General features: G+C 32.0%; 1 protein-coding gene across 1 annotated transcript in view; it reads right to left on the bottom strand.

Annotated features, from left to right (window-relative positions):
* Nucleotides 1-385: 385 nt before the first annotated feature.
* Nucleotides 386-24,003, bottom strand: part of VCPIP1 (valosin containing protein interacting protein 1) — a 29,162-nt gene continuing 5,544 nt past the window's right edge. The window contains exons 2-3 of the mRNA XM_079101741.1: nt 16,376-16,462; nt 386-6,368 (exon numbers count right to left, since the gene is read on the bottom strand). Coding sequence (XP_078957867.1) covers nt 5,506-6,368; nt 16,376-16,462 — 950 coding nt within the window. The 3' untranslated portion in view covers nt 386-5,505. The remainder of the gene's footprint in view (nt 6,369-16,375; nt 16,463-24,003) is intronic.

Below are 24,003 nucleotides of genomic sequence, written 5' to 3' on the forward strand. Positions count from 1 at the left end.
GTGTCAGGCACTGTTTTTAATCATCCGATATGTCTTAACTCATTTAATCCTCACGAGAACTCTAGGAGTAGTTGTCATTATCATTCTCTGAGAGAGGAAAACTGAAGCACAGAGGTCACACAGTAGATGGTGTGCCAAGATTTGGACCTGGGAAATCTGGCATCTGAGGCTATATTTTGAGTTAAATGATCTACTCTAATAAAATGAATATTAAACATACATACTAAAAAGTAAATATGAGTGTTGATTGCTAAACTATACAAATTAGTTTAGTACAATTTTCTATATTTCCCATCATTCCCTCATTATCACTGACCAGTATCTTTTAAACACACACACACAAACACACACACACAATACCAAGTTCTCTTTATGAGAACGTATCTTTAAGTATTCAGTAAGCATTACATGACCCCACTGTCTAAAGAAATTTTGCTTACTCTTTTCTAATGGGTCAATTTCATCTAGTTTTGAAATCTGCATTAAGGGGATTATAACTCATTTGAAGAAGTTTAAAAAAAACCTATAACATACTTAAGAATTCCTTTATAAAACTCAACTATTTGCTCATGCATTATAATTTTAAGGTATAATTCCAGGAAACTTAGGAAAAAGGTATTACTTTAAAAACCTAATGTGGAGAAGTTGAGGGGGAAATCAGTATTATTAACTTACAGTTTTATTATCGATATAAAAGAAAACTTCAAATACTGTACAGTGAGGTGTGCTGTAGAACACTATATACTGTTATAATACACTATAACCAATTATTCATTACTCAAATATAATATATACAGCAATCACAAAATTAGAAAGTAATGGGTAACAGCTAGTGCCTTAAGCATAACAACTATACTATTTTACTGAGCAGTTAAAGCACTTGCTATTTTTTTCTAAATATTTACACCATTACTGCTTATTTTTACATATTCTAAATAGCATTTCCCTCCAAAAAGAAAGACTCTCCAGTTCTTAGCACTAATTCTTCAAATTCAAATAAACCTGAAAATATTGATAACCTTTTCAGTCTTTTATTGCTCTACCACAGGCATAAAGGCTCAGGAAGGGATTTCTGCAATCTAAAAAAAAGTATGCAATACTTTAAAATACTAAGTAATTGATACTCACAAGCAGATAATATCAACTATAACTTTTTTCTTTACTAGTTTTCCTTTTCTTTTACAAGAGAATAATCATTGTATTAATATTATACTACAAAAGCATGTAGACTCCATAATTTAAAAATTTAAATGTCAGATATACAAGTAATGGCATTTTCTCCAATAATTCACAATTTTTTTTTTTTTACAATTTCTGCTATTTTGGAACAAACGTTTAAATTCCCACGATTTAAGTATCATTAAATATGAATTGAAACACTTAGCATCCCACAGAATTATCAAGAATGGTAGAACCTGCAATTAACATTGGTGATGATTCTTCCCTGTTATTTTAATTCTTAAATATACATTTTGCTATGGTGTTTTCATGAGTAATTGTGGTTTGAAAAATTATTTGTGAAGTCTTGAGGTTGTACAATTTTGTTAAATTATGATAACTTTAAAAAATAGGACATGTGTACCCAACTTACTTAGTATCTATTATTATTATTAAAGGTCACTTTAAATTCATACTGAGTGGAATTGAAAGCAGTTTGCAAAGGCTTTTTCTTTTATGAAAAATCTTAAGATGGAAACCTTGCTTTGAGAACCATGAAACTCTCAAAATCTGCCCTGCAGTATTTTAAGTATGGGCTAATTAAAATTACTGTTCAAAAATGAGAACAAAACTGTATTGATATTCTGAAAAACACTTTTATGATATTATCACTATACTGACCAGTGAAAGGGTAACTGATGATATAAGTTACAGGTTTACACCTAAAGGTTATATAATAACTAAAGGTTAGTTATTAGTGGTCTAAATATTTAGAGAAATGTTCACTAGGAGGCAGTATTAGTAGATAACTACATAAAATATTACTGTTACAAATTTTGCATTTAGTAGCTAACGTGATAAATCAGTGTAATTCTCAAAAATCTATTAATAGTAGTGAGTTGCTAGCAAGTGATCTTCCCTGAGGTAAGAGACCATATTCAAAAAATACTGCTCTCTCCAATGAATTTGATACTTAAATAAAGGCAAATTAGGACCCGTGGTTGAGAAACAGCTGCATTTCAGATTGTGATCTTAATTGCAAGTAGACTTGACTATAAAAACCAAACTACAACTCATAGGAAGCTATACAGTAAATTTCAGTCAATAGCATTTGCTAAATTTCTCTGGCATCTATTCTAACATTTTCTAATAAAATACCTGAAATGGGGGAGGGCGTAGCTCAGTGTTAGAATGCTTACCTAGCATATGTGAGGCTCTAGTTTCAATCTCCAGTATAGAAAAAATTAAATTAAAATTTTAAAATACCAGCAATAGCCGAGCATGGTAGTACATGCATGTATTCCCAGCTACCTGGAAGGCTGAAGCAGGATGATTCCAAGTTCAAAACCAGCCTGTGCAACTTAGCAAGAGACTGTTTCAAAAGCAAACAAAAAAAAAAACTTAAAAAGAGGGAGGGGAGTAGTTGGGGATGTAGCTCAGTGACAGAGCACTTGCTTAGCATGGGAAGGTCCTAGGTTCAATCCCCAGCACCACCAGAAAAAAAAAAAAAAAAAAAAAAAACCTGGGGAGGGAATGGACCATATGTTTGTTCTTTAGTTGCTTGGAGTTAATTACATTCTATTTCATATTTGGCTGTGTCGTTGCTTCAATTTTAATTATTTTCTCATTACCAGTATTCTAGACTCAAATTACCTTCGACTCTACCTGGACTTTGGTTTGTCACCTCAAAGTTGGTATGATTAACTATAGAATGGATTACTGAAGAAAAAAATTTACAATACTATTTCAATGTTATTCAAACACTGCATATAGAACTGAATTGTTGGACTGAATTATGATTATGTTACATCTAAAACTAAAATATATTTTAATTGATTTGAAATCTCTAGCTTGGACTCAAAGATTCAGCAATATCACAAACGGTAGTACTAAAAAGTAATCATTCTATAGTCATATGACCAAATATAAAAGTGATATTTAAAAACTTAAACCCTGTTCTCAAAATTGTGAGGATACTTGGCCCACTTACTAAAAACCATTAATTACTCCTACTCAAATATTCAGCTGATTTAAAATAATTTCAAGAAATTTGATCACTTCTCAGAATCAAGCCTTTTATTCCTTACCAAGGGGGAACCAAAATTGTTGCTATATCAATCATACCTAAGGAGCTTCCTAAAAGCCTTGCTGTTGCTAGAGAAAACAGAATATTGTCAGAGATTAAGTCCATCTTCTACCATCTGTGTGTGTTATAATTTACACTAAATTTAAATTTATAATAGGGAGATAAAATTGACATTTTTACTTTAATACTTTGAAATCCATTTGGCAGTTAATAATTAAAAAATATCAAGCCACCAATGAAGAAAATGTTTGTTATGGAAAGGTGATTATATAATTTATTTGGAAGCAGCACATTTTTTGCTCAGTTTTCCTGTACTTAAATCCAAAAGAAAAAAGAAAAAAAGAACTAAAAAATGTTTCAGTGGCTGCAAAGTCAAAAATAATTTTAGTGGTTAGTGATCTGACATTTGTAATTTTTAGTTTAATATAGAGGCTATCTATGCTAAATGTTAAATATTATTTGGTGGCTCACTTACTTTAAGAAAAATTAGTGTACAATATAAAATTTCTTAAATTTTCCTGCTATTCTGATGTACAAAGTAAATTTAGAAGTGGAAGAATGGAGATAAAATATTGCAAAGAAAACCAAGTGATACTGTGATTGAAAACCCAAACACACACACACACACACACACACACACACACACACACACACATATATCTTGCTCACATACACTTGTAAAATGTCTAGATTCTTTCTTTACTAATTCAAAATGAACAGTAACTTTAATATGTAGATTCAGTTAGAGATACTTTCATAGAAAGAAGACTAAAACCTCCCTTATCTGGAAAAAAAAAAAAAGTTAAAGTACTGTCTATATCCTTATTAATCAGTAGATAGAGATTTTTACATACCTGATAATATACTTTCTTTTGTACATTTTCTTAGAATTACAAATAGTTCTGCATCTGTTACATGTTCAAACAGAGACAGCCAGGCTTTGAATGCTCTAAGAGATTGTATTAACATACATTTTGTCTTTCATCCATTCAAATTCAACTTAATGTCAGTGAACAGAGGAAGAAGATGAATTGAAATGTACATTTCAGAATACAGATTTGCAGAATAGAATAAAATAGTGCAACACCAATCTCAGGATAAACACTCTTTGTTTTTAAGGAATAAGCATGAAAGCTGCTTCTTTAGGAAACTGGCGCTAAATATTTAATGAACTCACTATTTAAGCAAATGCTCAGTTGAACATCAGGGTATGTTGCAATAAAATCTGCATCCAAACCAAACTGAAGCCAACAAATAAAGAAAATCTTATGAACTCTTTTAAGAAATAAAGGAAAGATTTTTGGTTCAAAGGGGCTCAAAGACACTTAGTATATACAGACTTAAATACCACTGATCAAAATTGTAGAACAATGTAACTCATTCATAAAGATAAATTCTTATTTATAAATTCTCTGTGAATCTGACATACTCTGAAAATTAGAAATTAACTACTGCTACCATTATTTTTAAATCTTCTAACACAATTTGTGATCAACTTTCCTGCAAGAGTTTTAAAAAAATTAGGTGACACTTGACCAGGCCAGAATTCAAAAAAATAATGGTAACATATTATCAACAGAGCACACAGTTGGCTGTGTTGGCTCAGACAGCAACTAAATTAATCACATTGACTTTATCATTCTATAACAGTTATTTTCCCCCAACTCTGCTCAAATCAGCAAAATATTGTATTACACTCTATTCTCAAGATATTTTTCTAAGAATTAGCTATCTCTATGAATGTGTTGACGTTCATGGAAATGTCAGAATACCACTAATAAATCATTTATAAATCTTGAGACAATTTAGCTCAAATAACCTTCAAATTTACACAAATCTTTTGACACTCTAATATATGTATGTAGGATGGTTATCTTGATGGCATCAACATTAGCAAAATCTGATTTCCTCCCTAGTTTTGGTCTTTTTACAAATCAAACATATTTAGCAAGAGATTTTCATGTTTGAAACATTAAGACTTTCATAGAATTAAAATTACAAAAAACTTCCAATGAACCACATATATGAAATAAACTCAGCAGATCTAATAACTAGTTTATAAGAATTCAGAGCCAGCCTGGGCAGCAGTATATTAAAAGCTATTGCCAATCACACATTTGCTATCATGCACTGAATAACAAGATATAATCTTTGAATTATATACGTACAAGATTTTTAATGACTAATCAAGTTATGTGGCCCAGCCAACAAATATTACATATTCACAATAAACATTCTGCCTTTATTAGCCTCTAATTAAATCAAGAGTGATCCATTGGCTCAGTTGTGTTAGTCATCTCAGCATCTTGACTATCCATCTCTTCAGGTTCCTCCACGGAACTTCCCTTTTGTGCTTTTGACCTTGTGACAAATGCTGCTCCCAGTGCATCTGCCACACAGCTATCAGTTGTTTCTGTATTCAAATTTTCAGTGCCACCAGTTAAAGAAAAAGATTCAGACAAGCCAGTTTGAAGACTCCCAGATCTTGCAGAACTCACAACTTCTTTTCTCTGAGGAAGATCAGATGGTGACTGCTCTGTACTTTGATCCCGCAAGTGTTTGTCCATTGAAGCCTGAATAGAAGAAACCATTTCCTGCAATTTTTTTCGCTGGGCCTCAACCAAATCAGGATCAAGCTGCCTGCTGTCTCTCATTGTTACTACTCCTGGAGCTATTCGAATAAGCTCACTGTTACTAGGAGCAGCTGTGAACACAGGAGGCTCTGTTTTAGTGGAACTATTACTAAAGTCTGTCCCTATATGCTTTCTTACAACTGAAGTTTCCCTAGCTCTTGGGTCAAGATGTGGATTACTGGATGCAGTTCCTAAAGAATGCCCTTTTCCCTGAAAGGCAGTTACATTATGAAGTTGCTCAGATTTCTTTTTCACTACTCCACCACTACCTAGTTTTAATAGCCCATGTGAGGGACTTGATTCTCTACTTCGTGTAGTTGTCTCTGCTCGAACCTGACTTACAGCCTCTTTAACTAAATCTTCAACATCAGGACCGATGGGGAAATGTCCTGCAGCATCCACACACAACTCCAGTCTATCTTCAGAAGCATTATAGACAAAAGTTTTGCCAGGTAGATGTGGAAAAGTACAATGCTTGCCATCAGCCATACCTAAAAAAGGGGAAAAGATATTTAACATATTAAAATTTTAAGGTTATTAGCAAAAGTTTTAAGACAATTATGGTTAAAATAGTGAAATTTCAATAATGATGTACAGATAATAGTTTTCAAAACAAGATTTATTAGAAAATAATTTATTTTATTACAAAAAATATAGATTTTTTTTAAATTTTTTTTTTAGTTGCGGATGGACACACACCTTTATTTTATTTATTTATTTTCATGTGGTGCTGAGGATTGAACCCAGTGCCTCACATATGCTAGGCAAGCACTCTACCACTGAGCTACAACCCCAGCCCACCACAGATCTTAAAGTAGTTCCCCCAAGGAATGTTTAAAATAATTATTTTATTAACCAAGTTAGGAAAAAGGCTTGAAACAAACAGCTAAGCTATAAGGAAAATACAATGTAAAACAAAAATAAAAATTTTTAATTACTCAAATTTCAAATTATAATTTCAAATAAACATTTATTTCAATGGTAGGCAAGGTATCAATTAATAAAAATCCAAGTAGAATTTTCTCTTGACACACTTTCAACAGAAACAAATGACAAAAACAGACTTGTAAAAATTGAAGTCATGGGCAGTGCAGTGTAGCTCAGTGATAGAGTGCATACCTAGTATGGTGGAGTTGAGTTTCATCCCCAGCACGGCAAAAAAAAAAAAAAGCAATAACAACAATAATAATAATAGTCAAAGAGGTGGTCTAAATAGAACTTTCAGGGCACATTCTGGATTCAGTTTACTATCTCTTGATGCCCTACCTCAAAGATTTATTAAACTCTGGCTCCAGACACAAGGTAGCAAAGAAAAGAACTTTGTAAGGCTAGGAAGCTTTTTATTATTTATTTATTTTTTGCGGTACTGGGGATCGAATTCAGGGCTTTGTGCTTTCAAGGCAAGCACTCTACCAGCTGAGCTATCTCCCCAGCCCCAGGAAGCTTTTTAACATGAACTTCAATAAATATCCATTGAGCCTCACTATGTTCCAGGAACTAAAACATACTATGAGAATTTAAAAATAAAATATTATATTCTTTGAAGACAGATATTATAAATAGCCCATGATAATATAGTTAAGTATAATGATGGGTATTCCACCTCCTCTCTCCCAATTATGTGAGGATTAAATAAGAAAGCATATAGAAAGCACAAACCCCACAGTGCCTGATGTAAGTCACAGAGTCAATATATTTTAATTCTTCTATCACATCAAAAATACTTATAGTACCATACCATTCATCAATATAATTTACAATGAAATGCAGGGAAACAATCTATCATTTCAACAAGAGAATGATTAAGTAAATTATGGCCTATCCAATGGAAGTAATATGCTATTAAAATTTATATTAATAAGAAAGTTATGATGCCTGATATATGCAATAAAGCAGAAATGAACAAAAGTGTTAGTAAGTGCTGTAGAAATTCAGAGGGAATCAATGAATGAATTCTGGAATGCTTTGTGAGCATTTAGGCAACTCCAATTTTATAGGATATTACAAATGGCTCCTCTCTTCCTGCAAAAAGTTGAGTGGTTCCATATACCTCTTTCAGACTATTTCAAATAATCAGAAAAGAATTAAATTGCAAATAAACTGTTAGGTTTTATATAACTTATATAGTCCTCTGAATTTTAAGAATCAAGTTGCATTAAGATTTCTGTATTACATATCAACAATTCCATTACTCACTTATGCCAAAGACAAGATATACTAGTAGTATTTATGGCTACACTGGTTCCTTATATAAAAAAACTGGAAACTATTCAAAAGTCCATCAGAACAAAGGATGAATTGTGTTAAAATGATACAATAGAATATTATGCAATAGTGAAAATGAATGAACTATAGTTGAACTCATCAACTCAGATGAATCTGAAAAATGCTATACAAAAGCAAGTCACAGAAGAAGGTATATGGCATAATTTCATTTTTCATGAAGTTTAAAAACAAGGAAAGTTTAATATTATATAAAGAATACCTACACCTGAGTTAAAACTAAATTTCCGTTCATCTCTGCATTTACCCCTAAACCAAGACCTGCAAGGAAACTACTACATTTTAAGTCAATTAATTTAAAAATACCTTTACAGGACTGGGGTTGTGGCTCAGGGGTAGAGCCACTCGTCTAGCATGTGTGAGGCACTGGGATTCGAATCTCAGCACCACATGTAAGTAAACGAATAAAATAAAGGTGTATCAACATCTAAAAAATAAAAAATTTAAAAAATTAAACAAAACATCTAAAAAATATTTTTTAATAATACCTTTCCAAATATAAAGAATGGGAATAATAATAGTCCAGTTTTGGATCTGCTAGGGTGGATTTGAATGAAGTAAGAGAGGTATGTTCCTTGCCTGTTTTGGAAGATGGAGGTATGATATTCTTGGAGGTGAGGAAGGTTTGATATGCTTTGGTTCTTTGACCAAAAGATAATTTATCACCTGAATCTGTCATTTAAAGTAGAGAAAATTCTACCACAAATATTAGGAGAAAGTATTTGAGAGGTAAAATAATTTTATGAGGATGATTCGTTTCAAATGTCTTGTGTTAGCCGGGCATAGTGAAAATCACCTGCAGTCCCAGCTACTCACAAAGTTGAGGAGGATCACTTGAGCTCAGAAATTTAATACCAGCCTGGACAACATAGTAAGACTGTCTCAAAAAAGAAAAAACAAACAAACAAACAAAAAAACCAAACAAACAAATGAACAGAAAATGTTTATGTTACAGTCAAGAGAACTTTATGGGTTGGGGATGTAATTCAGTGTTAAGAGTATATGCTTAACATGTACGAGGCCCTGGGTTCAATTCCCAACACTACACACACACACACATACACACACACAGAAGTTTAATTCTGCAGTAACGACTGCAATAATAATAATAATAATAATAATAACAAACATTTCCTAAGTGTTTATTAAACACCAGGCCCTTTGTTAACCACTTTGCATACATGATCTCTCTTGATCTTTACAACCCTGACATTATCATCATATTCCCTTTACAAATAAAGAAACTGAGATTGAGAAGTCACACAGAAAGTGACAAAATTTGGCTTCAGATATTCTGACTACAGAGTTCTAAATTATCTCCTAATAAGGTTAAACAGTACACACAAACTTTTTAAAACAACTACTCTACTAAGGTAAATTCACATACAATTCACCCATTTTAAGTATACAATTAAATGGTTTTTAGTATATTCAGAGTTGTGCAACCATCACCACATTTTTAGAACCTTTTTCATCAACCCAAAAAGAAACCTCAGCAGTGACTCTTGATTTCCTCTCCCTTCTTCATCCCCAGCCCTAGGTGACCACTGGTTTACTGTCCCTCTAGGTAAGCCTATTCTGTACATTTCATTTCACAGTCTTTTGTGACTGGCTTTCTTCATGTAGCATAATGTCTTCACATATTGTTTAGCACGTATCAATATTTCGTTCCTTTTTATTGCTAGATAATATTCTGTTGTATGCATATGCCATGTTTCATTTACCCAGTCATCAAATAATGGACATTTGCATTGTTTTCACTTTGGGATAATATGAATACTACTACCAAGTTTTATGTGGACATATGTTTTTCATTTCTTATGGTTACACACCTAAGAATGGAATTGCTTTGTCATATAGAAACTCTGCTAAATCTTTTAAGGAACTGTCACACTGTTTTTCTAAGGGGCTGTGCCATTTTACAACCCCACCAGTAGTATATGAAATTTCAATTTCTCTACATCCTTTTCAGTAGCTCTCATTATCTGACTTTTTAAATTATAGCCATGCTAGTCATTTTGGTTTTTGTATCCCTGATAACTGAACACCTATTCATCTGCTTGCTGGCCATTTATTTTCTTTAGAGAAATATCTGTTTAGATCCTTTGTTCATTTTTTAATGTACTGAATATATAATTATGTCTCTTTTATTTTGTTGAGCTATAGGAGTTCTTTATATTCTAGACACAAGTCCATTATCAGATATACAGTTTGCAAAATTTTTCTTCAATTCTCTGGATTGTTTTTATGTTTCCTTGATGGTGTTCTCTGCAAATACAAATTTGTTTTTTAGTTATCTACTTTTTTCTTTTGTCACTTACACTTTCAGAGTCATATGTAAGAAGTTTTGCCTAATCTGGCAGTAAAGAAGTTTTACATTTATGTTTTCTTCTAAGAGTTTCCTAGTTTTAGCTCTCACGCCTAGGGCTTTTATTCATTTTTTTAATTAATTTTGTATATGGTGTGAGGTAGAGGTAAAACGTCATTCTTTTGCATGTAGATGTCCAGTTTTCTTGGTGCCACTTGTTGAAAAGATTATTGTTACACTAGCAAATGATCTCAGCACCACAGCTAACATTTTAAAATTAATTTCAAACTAGAAATATAAAACTATTTAGAAAATAACCAAAAATAGTTACCAACTCCCTCATCTCCAATCCCTTCCTCCCACATACAAAAAACTGAGGGAAGTTGTTTTCAGTTGCATAAGCTTCTCATATACAATTCTAATTAAATTTTTAGAAACCACTAATTGGTATCAACATATTCAGAAAATGTAATCATGTGAAAGACGAAAAGGTAAAAAGGGATGCAAAAAAAGTGATGCTTAGAGAGAAATGTATAGATTTGAATGCTTATAATGGAAAATAAAATTTATAATCAATAACAAAAGCTTCTATTTAAAGAATCTATATGGAAAAGAATAAACAAAAACAAATTAATGAAACTTAAATCAGAAAAATAGAAACAACCCTATGAATACAAAAGTCAATTATTTGAAAAGATCAACAGAACTGATAAAGCATTAAGCCAAGTCAGGGAAAAAAAAAAAAGGAGGCATAAATTGCCACATAAGAAATGAAGAGAGCTACAGACCCTACAGACATTGAAAGGACAACAGGTAGTACTATAAACAACTTTACGCCAATATATTTGATAACTTATATGAAATATATCCATTTCTTAAGAGGCAAAACTAACCAAGTTTATCCAAGAAGAGATTACTTGAAGAGAATTCTGCTAAACAGATTAAATTCATACTTAAAAATTGCCCAATATAGAAAACTCCAAACAAAGATGACTTAACTGATGAATTCTACTAAATCATTAAAAGATGTACTATTAAAGCTAGTACAAAATCTAGTAGAAAACAAGGAGGAATGCTTTCCAAAACTACTTTATGAAGCCAATAGTACCCTGATTAAAGTCATTACAAGAAAACTATACATTATTATCCCTCATAAAACTAGTCACAAAAATACTCAATGAAATATTAGCAAATTGAATCCAGCATGCAAAGTTGGTTCAACATTCAAAGGCCCATCAACGTAATTTGCCCTATCAAGAAATTGAAAGAGAAAAACTATATGATCATCTCAATAGATGTGGAAAAAGAACATCTAAAAAAACTCAACATTCCTTTCCAATATAAACTGTCAGCAAACCTAGGAATAGAAGGGAATGTCGTCCACCTTATAAAGGATCTCTCTGAAAAACCTACAGGTTGAATGCTTCCCTTCAGGATAAGAAACAAGGCAACAAATATACTTTCATCAGATTTCATCCTATTCAATAGTCATTTCAATAAGGAAAGAAAAAGAAAAGGTATACAGATTGAAAAGAAGAAATAAAAGTCTCTTATTTGCAAAAGACATGATGACCTATATAGACAGTTCCAAAGAATCTACTAAAAAAAAAACTACTAAAACTAACTTGAGTTTATCAGCCAGGTCACAGCATATAGTTCGACAAATAAAAAACAATTTTATTTTCATGGGTTAGCAATGAAAATCAGAAAATTTGATTTTTAAAAGCGTGTCTTTTATGACAGCATGTGAAAAACCACGAATGTTCAGGTATAACTCTAACAAAGTACTTGCAGATCTATATGCTAAAAAATTACAAATTTTTTTTATGAAATAAGACTTAAGTAGAGAAAAATAACATTTTCACAAACTGGAAGACTCAGTGTTGTCAAGGTATCAAGTATCCCTGATTTGATGTACATAATCAATTCAATCACAATAAAATCCCAGCAGACTTTTTTGTAGAAATTGACAAGCTTATTCTAAAATTTATATGAATAAACAAAGGACCTACAAAATCCAAAACAATTTTGAAAAAGACTAAAGAGAAGAATTCACAGTGACTGATTTCAAGAATCACTATAAGAATACAATAATCAGGATGTGGCATTGATGAAAGGAAAGACATATAAATCAACAAAATGGAAAAAAGATTCTAGAACTAGACCTACACATATGTGGTCAATTTAAAAAAAAATAACTTACTGAGGTATATTTTGCATATGATATTAATTCATGCTTTTAGGTGTACAATTCAGGGTCAACTGTATTTTTGACAAAGACACCCAAGTAATTTAGTGGATAAAATATAGCCTTTTCAACAAATGGTGCTGGAACAACTGAACATCCATATATAAAAAAATGAAGCTTGACTCATACCTTGCAACAAAGTAAAAAATTCAACTTGCTTTTATATTTAAGATATTTTATATTTAATATCTAAAATATATCTGAATCATAAACTTTAATATAAAACCTAAAACTATAAAACTCCTAGAACACAAAATAGGTAAACACTGTCTAATACATGTGTGTACCCAGAATATATATATAAAAACTCTAAACTCAGTAATAAAAATTGAAAAAGTTAAAAATGGGCAAAAATGGTAGCACATCAAAAGATGTTTAACAGGGCTGGGGTTGTGGCTTGCCTAGCATGTGTGAGGCCCTGGGTTTGATTCTCAGCACCACATAAAAATAAAATAAAGGTATTGTATCCACCTACAACTAAAAAAGTTTTTTTTAAAAAGATGTTCAATATCATTTATATTAAATGTAATTAAAACCACTGTGGAACATACTACAAACCTGTTAGAATGGTTTTTAAAACAAAAACTACCACATGCTAATGAGGGTACTGAATCAACAGAACTCTTATATGTGCTAGAAGGAATGCAAAATGTTCCAACTACTTTGGAAAATGGTTTGGAATTTTCTTGTAAAGATAAACATATACTTACCATATGACCTTGCAATTTCAATCCTAAGTGTTTACCAAAGAGATGTGAAAACATGTATATACAAAGAACTGTATATAAATTTTTATAGTTTTATTCATAGTAGCCAAAACTAAAAATAGCTCTAATGTCCCTTGGCTGGTCATGGATTTTTAAAAATGTAATTTCATCCACTGAATGAAATAGTACTCAGCACTAAAAATGAATAAACTGCTAAAACACACAAGACAGATAAATCTCAAATAGATATTAAAATAGAAAAAGGACACACAGTTCCTCACTGTCTCTTGCCATGTAATGGCCTGCATTGCCTCAGAACTTTGCGAGCAAGAAGGCTATCATCAGACTTTAGACCACAGATACATGGCCCCTCAACCTTGGACCAGAACCACAAGCCAAAATAAACCTCTTTCCTTTATATCTAAAAACAAAACAGAAATAGGCAAAATTTTTTTTATTAAGAACAACATGACAAATATCTTAGGTTTTGTGGATCATAATATCTTTGTCACCACTATTCAACTCTGGGCTGGGGTTGTAGCTCAATGGTAGAGCACTTGCCTAGCACATGTGAGGCCCTGAGTCCGATCCTCAACCACATACAAAGATAAATAAAATAAAGGTATTATGTCCATCTACAACTAAAAAAATAATTTAAAAAAAACAATTCGGGGCTGGAGTTGTGGCTCAGTGGTAGACACTTGCCTGGTGTGTGTGAGGTTCAATTCTCAGCCTCACATATAAATAAATAAAATAAAAAGGTCCATTGACAACTAAAAATAAATGTTAAAAAAAAAAAAAAACTATTCAACTTTGTTACTATAGTACAAATGCAACCATAGACAACATGGCTATATTCCAATAACACTTTATACACAATGGGCAGCAGACCTGATATGGCTCTCAGGCCATAATTTGTCAATTCCTGTGCTAAATTAAAGAAGCCAGACACAAAAAGGTTACACTAAGTGATTCCATTATATGGTAATATGAAAAACACAAACACAGACTCAGAAAAAGAATTAGCAGTTGCCAGGGAATGGAGGTAAGGGAAGGAGAGTTGACTATAAGAAGCACAAGACAACTTTTTGGAGTAATGGAAATATTCCGTACTTTGTGGCAATTGCAGGACTGTACATGTTTTCTCAAAATTCATATACAGATTGAGCATCCCAAATCCAATAATCCAAAATCTAGAATGCTCCAAGATCCAAAACTTTTTTGAACCCTAACACAATGGCACCACTGGAAAATTTCACATTGTGAAATCCTGTCTCATGCCCATAATTATTTAAGATATTTTATAAAATTACATTCAGGCTATGTGTTTAAGGTATATATGAAACATAAGTGAACTTTGTAGTTAGACTTGGGTCCCACATTCAAGATATCTCACTATGAAGGTACAAATATTCCAAAAATTCAAAAAAAATCCCAAATCCAAAATACTTCTGGTCCAAAGTATTTCAGATAAGCAGTATTCAACCTGTATCTGCATACCTAAGAAAGAGTCTCAATTATCTTGTCTTAAAACAATAAAGACAAACAGAAAGAAAGGCATTCTTTGGTTTCTGATTCAAATGAACCAAAAGAAAAAAAAATTTGGGGGGACAATCAAATGTCAATGAAATTTAAACACTGAATGATACTAAAAATTATTGTTGAGGTGGTACTAAACAATAATTATTTTGGTGATACTAAAAATTATTGTTGAGGTGGCTGGGATTGTAGCTCAGTGGTAGAGCACTTACCGAGCATACACAAGGCTGTAAGTAATGTAAGCCACAGCATCACATTAAAAAAAAAAAATGTTGTGTGTGTATGTATTAATTAAAAAATATATATAAAATATATATAGTTTATATTTTAGATGTGACAATGGCATTGTGGTTATTTTTTTAAAAGAAAAAAAGAGCACTTATCTTTAGAGATACATACTTAAGTACTTACAGATGAAGTTATACTGTGTCTGAGATTTACTTAAAAATAGTTCAGTTGAGAATGGGATAAATGGTGGGTAAGCAGGATTTCATTATGTTTTTTCTACTTGTGTATATGTTTACACATTTCTATAAAAGCCAAGTTGGAGGGATTTTTTGAAGAAAGAAAGAAAAAAAAAGTGTATCAGGAAGAAATGAAAACCATAAAACAGAGATTTTGCCCTTCCTATCTATGAAGGCCAGTGAGATAGATGAAATAGTAAGATAAGCCAGTGATAAATCTGAGACCAAAAGAATTCACGTCCAATTTTTGAAAAAATGTGTGAGATTGAAACACATACCTTGACAACTTCTTTCTTAAGACTTTAAAATTCTAAAGGTACAGTTTTACAGATACATATGATTGTATATATCTTTATAAATAATACACATACAACGTAGAAGTTAAATGTAAAATGACCTATTTCCTAAAACCTAGAAAGCAATGAAATATATTCTAATTATAGCTAAAACAAAAACAACGAAGATACTATATTCTCTGGATCTGGGATAGCCACCAGTATTAAAACCAAATATGATTCTAATTTCATGATTTGTCTTTTAGCCATTAAGAATCATATATATAATTTAAATGAGAAAATGGGAGCAAGGGGGTGATAGGAAATTTTTGTAATTTTGTAACAGAGTAGAAAAGCAGCTGACCATTGTCAGGAAAATTATCTAATTTAGGCAGACTGCTAAAGAACAGTATGTACTTAAAATTAACTGGAAATACACACATACATACATACTTTTTCCTTTTTAAACAGGGTCCCCCTAGGTTGCCCAGACTGGCCTCAAACTTCTGAGTTCAAGCGAACCTCCTGCCTCAGTCTACTAAGCACCTGGGACCATACACGTGTCACTATGCCTGGCTAGAAATATTTTCAAGAGAATACTATCTGAACTTTCTTAATCTTATAAAAGCTCAAGTGGAAATATTATTAAGAATAAAATCAGAAAATAACTATACCCATGGTTTTCTTCATAATATTGTAGAATACACCACCCTGCTGAAACATGTGAGGAAGTCCCTTTGCATAAGACCATACATCTTCACCTATAAGACAAAAACAGATAACATTATAAGCAACGACAAAAAAAAAGAGTCCATCCAGGGTTGCTTAAAACAGATTACACTAGAACAGAGATTGCAAGGCAGAGCTCTTGAGTGAAGCATCCAAGTACACATAGAGAAACGATATAGTGGCACCCTAGAAAATGCATGAATCACGTAAAGGTGGCAGCAACTGCCAAGTGCTATCATGGAAGAGTACAGCTCCACTGTTTCAATACCATGTGGCTTTTCAATAGAGGACAGAAATTCAAAAAAATTTGCCCCTGCAGAACTGGGGACTGAATCCTGGAACTCACATGTGCTAGGCAAGCACTTTACCACTGAGTGACATCCTAGCCCTTTTTACATTTTGAGACAAGATCTTCAAAAATTGTGGAGCCTGACCTCAAACTTGCAATTCTTCTGCCTCAGCCTTCCAAGTAGCTGGGATTACAGACCTGTACCACCACATCCAGGAAATTCAAATTTTTAATATATAGGAAGTGATTTTAAAATGTCTTTAAAACTGCATGAGTCTACTAGCCTTTTTAAACAAAATGTATCTGAAGATTCAGTCCAGCTCAAAGGAAACTAGTTTGCAAACTCTGGACTGGAACAGAAAAGGTTATAGAAAGATATCTATTTTTAATAGAATATAAAATATAAAATATACTTATGTTTAAAACCAAGTAAAAATTAAATAGAAGGGACTCAAGAGAAAAAGACTGCATACAAATAATTAACACTGTATTTTGTTGTTCTAAAGTTGACTATAAAAATAAAAATTTAAGAGGAAAATTGTTGAAGACATTCAGAATAATCTTTAAAAGACCATAAGATATCCACATGCAAACTATTTCACAAAAACATTTTTTTTCAAAAACATCCTTTGGTAGTATCTATTTCAATAAGAAGTTTAAAAAAAAAAAGTTGAGAACAATTGGCTGGGGGTGTAGCTCAGTGGTACAGCATAGAGTACAGGCTGAGAATGCTCAAGGCTCTGGGTTCAGTTCCCAGCCATCAAAAAACAGTTGAGAATGATAATCACACTTTTGGAGATTCAAAGAATGAAAAGAACATTAACATTTACTTTGTGCAAAATGGTTGTCTTTATTTGCTTCTTTATACTTTCATGATTTTCTAATGTTAATGTACCACATTTTGGGGGAGGCGGGTAGAGCTAGGGATTGAACCCAGGGCCTTGAGGATGCAAGGCAAGTTGTACTCTACCAACTGAATTATATCCCCAGCCCTACATGTACCACTTTTACTACCAGAAAATTTTTAGTTAATTTTAAGAGTAAGGTTATCTCTGGTCTTTGCTACTAGAAAATTACCTTGTTTGACTTAAGCTTTGGATGAGGGTAACCAATGATCCTAATTAACAACTATGTATTTATAATCTGAGTTCTAATCCCTTCCCACATTCATAAACAGGAGTATGAATGTCTGCTGTAGTTGGCTAAAGTTATCCTCAGGATAAAACAAACAAATTTAAAGTGTTGTCACTTGAAATTTCAGTTAACCAGAACATTTAGTTACAAACACTTTATTTGCTAATGAAGCAGTATTATTATTAGAATGGTCATATTTAAGGGTAGCAACATAGGTGTTTTAATTAAATTTTTTGAATAGTTGCCCATATACAGAAATATTAATAACTACTTGAGAAAAGTCTGATTGCTGAACTTATCATTAAACTTCACTTGGATTACTATTTCTGTAGCAATAACCATTCTTTTAATTATTGTTAATGTTATTATCAACATACTCAGTATTTTCTAAAATACTTTAGGGTATCATTTATTAGGAAAACATTTTTAAAAATGGAAGTGCTTAATTTGATAAGAAAATGAACAGGTGCCAAAATGATGAACTATTCAGAACTGACCACTGTATACTAACAAGAAAAATATCACATTTTTTTTTAACTACTTTACATACTTGACTATTCCTTGTTTAAGCAGGCTTACTATATAGCAGTGCTTCCCAACCTTGTTTTCATTATCTTCCCCTAAACATGTTTAGATAATATTTTTCTAATCTGCCCCATTCGAATGCCATGGATATACTGTGTATATTTATTTATACTGTATGCATATCTTAGTTTTATTATTAGGGTGTTTTTTGTTTTTGCCCTCCCTCTGCTAAGAACCAATTTTCACCAACTTCAAATTTAAGGGAAGATAAGCCTATTATCCTCCTAAGCTTCTATTATCTACCTGTCTCTGAGAAGACACTTTTTATATAACTTCATTTACTCATCACAACTAAACTCTACTTTACTGACATGGAAACAAGTTCAAATTACTTTGAAAACTCTCCTAAGAAAATAAATCTAGTGGCAGAGCCAGGATTTGAATTTTGTTTATTATTCCCAAAGCTTCATGCCCTTTCCATTGCTACTAAACCTCCACTATAGATCAAACAGTGTTAAATTTGACAGCACTGTCCAGTCTTTTCTAATAGAAATTTATGGTATCAACAACAGGTTTGAGGTAAAAAAAAAAAAAAAAAAAAAAAAAAAAAATAGTGAATTATTTTCTTTGGTTATACAAATACCTCCAACAGAGGTCAAATAGTGTTAACACAAATTTGGCAGCACTGTAGATGGTCTTTTCTTAAAGAAATCTATGGCATCAACAACTTGTTAGAGAAAAAAGAACAGGCGAATTCTTTCCTTTGGTATGCAGATACCTCCAAAGAAGTCATGTTTATTGGCAATAGAAATAATGAAAGGGATCAAGTCCACCACAATCTCATACTGCTCTCCATGCCTTCTACTACTGTTCAGATCAGTACTAGTCCTGCTTAGATTACTGCCACTGCCTCATATATGCTTTTCCCTTAACATTTGTTCTCCCAAAATCCATCTATCAAACAGCCTTCAGAGTTAAACCTTTACTGATTTCCCAAAACCATATGGCAAAGTCCAGGTTCCTTTTTCATGGCATACAAAGCACTGTGGAAAAGTTGACCCTTACCTGCCACTCAATTCACATCATACCTAGCCTTGACTTTTTTAAAACAACACAACCACACTGCTCTAATTCCCTAAAGACCAGTAATTGTTACACGTTCTTTAAAACTAATTTAGGTGTCCTTCCTTCTAGGTTTTTCTGAGAGTGGTTACATAGCTATCCTTCTTTAATGTTCATATGGCATCAATACCATAGCCGTATAATACTGCAGGCTCATTTAGTTTACTTTTTCTCTTTCTCCTTCTAAATTAAAAGATTTTTCAGATTCAGGCAAAGTCAGTGGCCTATCAGACTTTCTATTCCCAGGACTTGACACAGTGCTAAACAAACAATAGCATTCTTAGTAAGGGTTGAATGAATGTATAGAAAGAGTATTACAAATGAGGTTTTTCCTTTTAAACAGTGCCTGAAAGCAATCCAGAAAAAAACTTAATGAAGCAGCATAATGATAACTGATTTTAAAGTTATATCTACAAAACAATTAATAGTATCATCTGTTTTTAAGAATCTAATAAACCAAAATAATAGCAGAAACAAAAAGACAATGATTTTTCTACCATTTCACCAGAAAGCAAACCCTTAGAGAATAGGAATGGTATGGTAACACCTCTAGCAAATACGTTAATGTATATTTTTCTACTGTAGTCTTCAATTAGTTTTACTTTATAATTCAACTGTTTCTCCACAGTACAACAGTAAAATACTTCTCTCCAATATGTATATAAATATAGAAAAAGTCTATACCACCACCACAAATGATCTCTGTTCATACCTTGTCTTCCATCAGTCTTTCCTTCTACATCCTTCAGATCTACTTAAACAGTGGTTAAATATGACAATGGTATTAGGATGGTTTTTCCTTTAATTTATCCAAATTTTTTTCCCACTTGATAAGAAAACTGTTTTTTAAAAACTGTTAAAATGAACTGCTTCAAAATATATATTTTCTAACTTTTTCTAATACTCAAATAAGGTTAAAAGTGAATTAAAAAGGTCATCATACAATTTTCAAACTTTAAATATTTAAAAAGGCAATTTGGGGGAAAATTATGGGGGAGGGAAGAATGGAAAAAGGATGGTTAATGGGTAGAGAGATGCAGTTGAATATGAGTAATAACTTCTAACTTTGTGCAGGACAGTGAATAGCTTTGGTTGACAACAATTAATTGTACAATTCAAAAGAGCCAGTAGAATTTTTTAATGTTCCCAATGTTTTAATGTGTCCTAAGTGATAGGTTAATAAACCTGTACACTGATCACTGTACATTGTATACATGTATTGAAATGTCACTCTGCACCCCATAAATATGCACCATTACTATGTACCAATTAAAAACAAAAATATATTAAATAAATAAAAAGGCAATTTGAGGTTTCTACTTTGCAATTTATGAAGGTAGTAAATTCCAAAATCTAACCTCTGTATGAAATATAAAGCTCCAAAAGAAATATTAAAAACTCTGAAATCAAATATCTACCATCATAAAATAAACAATGCATTTGAATAACAATGTCAATTTTTAAAAATTTTAAATAATTTGAATAAGTAGTTCTAAATTTACAGGACTGTTTCTACTACAGAGAATCCTAAAAGTATTCATTTGCTGAAAGAATTGTCATCTCTCCCCTCTTTATATAGATTCTCCCACTTAAAAATTTATTTACCCTACCAATGGTCAAAATTTTCTAAGAAAAGCATACCAGTTTCTTATCTCATGCTTAGTATCTTGAGGGTAGCCAGTCACACAGCTTTTAGGATAAGAATCAGTATTAAAAGATATATTTCTAACACACATAGATGCACAAATGTGTATAGATGTATACACCCACAGAGTCTGAAAGGACACATTCCAACACATTAATAATCACTTTCTCTGGGAAGTATAAATGTTAAGAAATGTTAAGAACAATCATATTTTACTTTATACACACACACACACATATATACATACATCCTTGAAATTTTAAAATATCTTATAGTGGAAGGAAAAAAGAAATAGTTGAACACATAAAGGAATCAATATTTAAATCTTCAAAGCATGCTTATATAAAACTCCCATTTATAATGTGCATTATTTACCTTAAGATACATTTATATGTATTAGGTTTCTTAAAAATATTTTTTAAAAATTTTTTGCATGTTGATGGACCTTTAATTTTATTCATTTATTTATAGCAGGGCTGAGAATCAAACCCAGTGCCCCACACATGCTAAGCAAGTGCTCTACCACGGACCCACAACCCCAGTCCCATGTATTAGTTTTTATTCAATTTTATGAATGCTCTCCCCTTATAAATATACCACATACATATCAATAGGAAGGCTATCAGATGGCATATAAAGAATAATATGCACAAATACTACCTAGATTTGAAACTGCCACACATTTGAAAGCAAAACAAAACAAAAATGCAGTAATAATATTCAGATTCAAAGTCATTAAAAAAATAAGCACCTAAATCTCAAATGTGATTCTGGAAAATCCCAAGGCATTTATAGACATCAAGAGGTATTATGGGGCTTGGGTTGCAGTTAGTGGTGAAGCATTTGCTTGTAATCATACACAAAGCCCTGGGTTTGGTCTTCAAAAAAAGAAAGAAAAAAAAGTACTATGAAATAAAGAAAATTACAAAATATTGTGTATTTTTATTTTTGATGCTAGGGATTTAATCCAGAACCTCATGCATGCCAAGCAGGTGCTTTACCACCGAGCTACACTTCAAGCCCCTGTTTTTTAAAAATATATACTAAAAAGTCAAGTGGTTCTTTCATGAAGAGAAAAGGTATATGAAAATCAAACAAGTCTCTAAACTTCTGAAAGGCTGGTAATCTCTGTAGTCAAGGGAGGCACAAGTAGACTAATTCCATTTAACTCCATACTGATATATTTTGTTTTTCATCTTAAACCTGTCTTTTCACCTCTTGGGAAAACAAAAACAAATACTAGAAACAATGAAGTACAATACTAATAAAACAGAAATTAGCCTAATATTTTTGATGCATCATGTATCAACCATCATATTTACCATGAAAACACAAAGACACACACACACACTAACTGATCTACAAGAAACTTTAGTAATATATTTTGCAAAGCTAGAATTGGGATCATGCAAAGTACTATATGAAGATGATGGTCTATAAAAAATTAAGTTCAGTGGTCTGGACAAAATAGATTAAAACGTGAAATATTATAGGGAGGATCAATTTATTCTATTTTATACCACCATCATATGATTCAAAGTTACTAGTTCCATGAATGGATTATACAGAGCAAAAGACTGATGCACTTACTTATTCAATTATTTGACATAAATAACAGACACATTCTATTTAATTAATATTCTATTTAAAAGCAAAAGAAGAATCAAACAACATTACCCTAGGTAAATTTATGATTACACAAATGGTATGCCTTTACGCCATGTACAAACAGAGAAACAACATGTATCCCATTTGTTTACCAAAAAAACCTCAAAAAAAAAATAAAAGCAAAAGAAGAAACAAATATATTCCTGGCTATTAAGGAGTCAGCCTATTTAATAAAATATTCAATTTCTAGGTATACATATGATACTTAATAAGTTTTCTAAAATATTATGTAGATCATATTATGGGGTTTTATAATTTTTATGTCTGTAGAAAAGGCTGGCAATGTGTTGATGAAAGCTATAAAAATGTGCTGCAGGTAGAGGGCAAGGCCTGTGTCTCATTTATATTTGTACCTCCAGCACAGTCTTGAGCTCATAGCATACATCCTCTTGCTGAAATAATGTGCATTCATTCATTCGGCAAGTATTTACTTGGTACCTATTATGTACCAGGTCTTGTCCTAGGTAATAACATATTCATTAATGAATAAAAGAGGCTACAGTCTCTGTCTTTGTGGACTTTATAATCTTGTGAGGGAGGCAAACAAATAATTAAACCAATAAATAAGATCATTAAAACTTGTGATAGGTGCTAAAAGGGTACAGTGATAGAGGGACCTACTTTGAATGATCAGCAAAGGTCAGAGGTGGTTGCACATGCCTGTGAGGAAGGATTGCAAGTTCAAGGCCAACCTGGGGAACTTAGTGAAACCCTGTCTCAAAAAAAAAAAAAAAAAAAAAATGTGGGGGCAGAGCACACCTGAGTCCTGAATTCAATCTCCAGTACCAAAACAAAAACAAACCTTAGAGGGGGATATTTATTTAAACCCTAACCCTAAATGACAAGGAGCCCACAAATTGAACAGCATAAAGCTTCATAAACTATTTTCTAAACTTACATAGTAGCAGCTTATTTCACATTTGGTAATTCACAAAGTAATTTCTGCATTTCAAAATCTGCAATTTTCTAATCTTTTCTAAAACCCCTGTTCTCCTTAAATATAATTGTGTGTATGTAACTATCCCCAAATTGGCAAGTTTATAAACATATCTTTTTATTAAGACTATATTCTATATAATTCATATAGTTATAAGAGAATTAGAAGGACAAAAGTATTGTTGAGAGGAGAGTCACTGTCTTAGTACTTTAAAGCAGAAAGTCTCTCAAATGCTACTACTATAAAATTAAAA

The sequence above is a fragment of the Sciurus vulgaris genome, assembly GCF_902686455.1.
Source record: "Sciurus vulgaris genome assembly, chromosome: 1".
Classification (NCBI taxonomy): domain Eukaryota; kingdom Metazoa; phylum Chordata; class Mammalia; order Rodentia; family Sciuridae; genus Sciurus; species Sciurus vulgaris.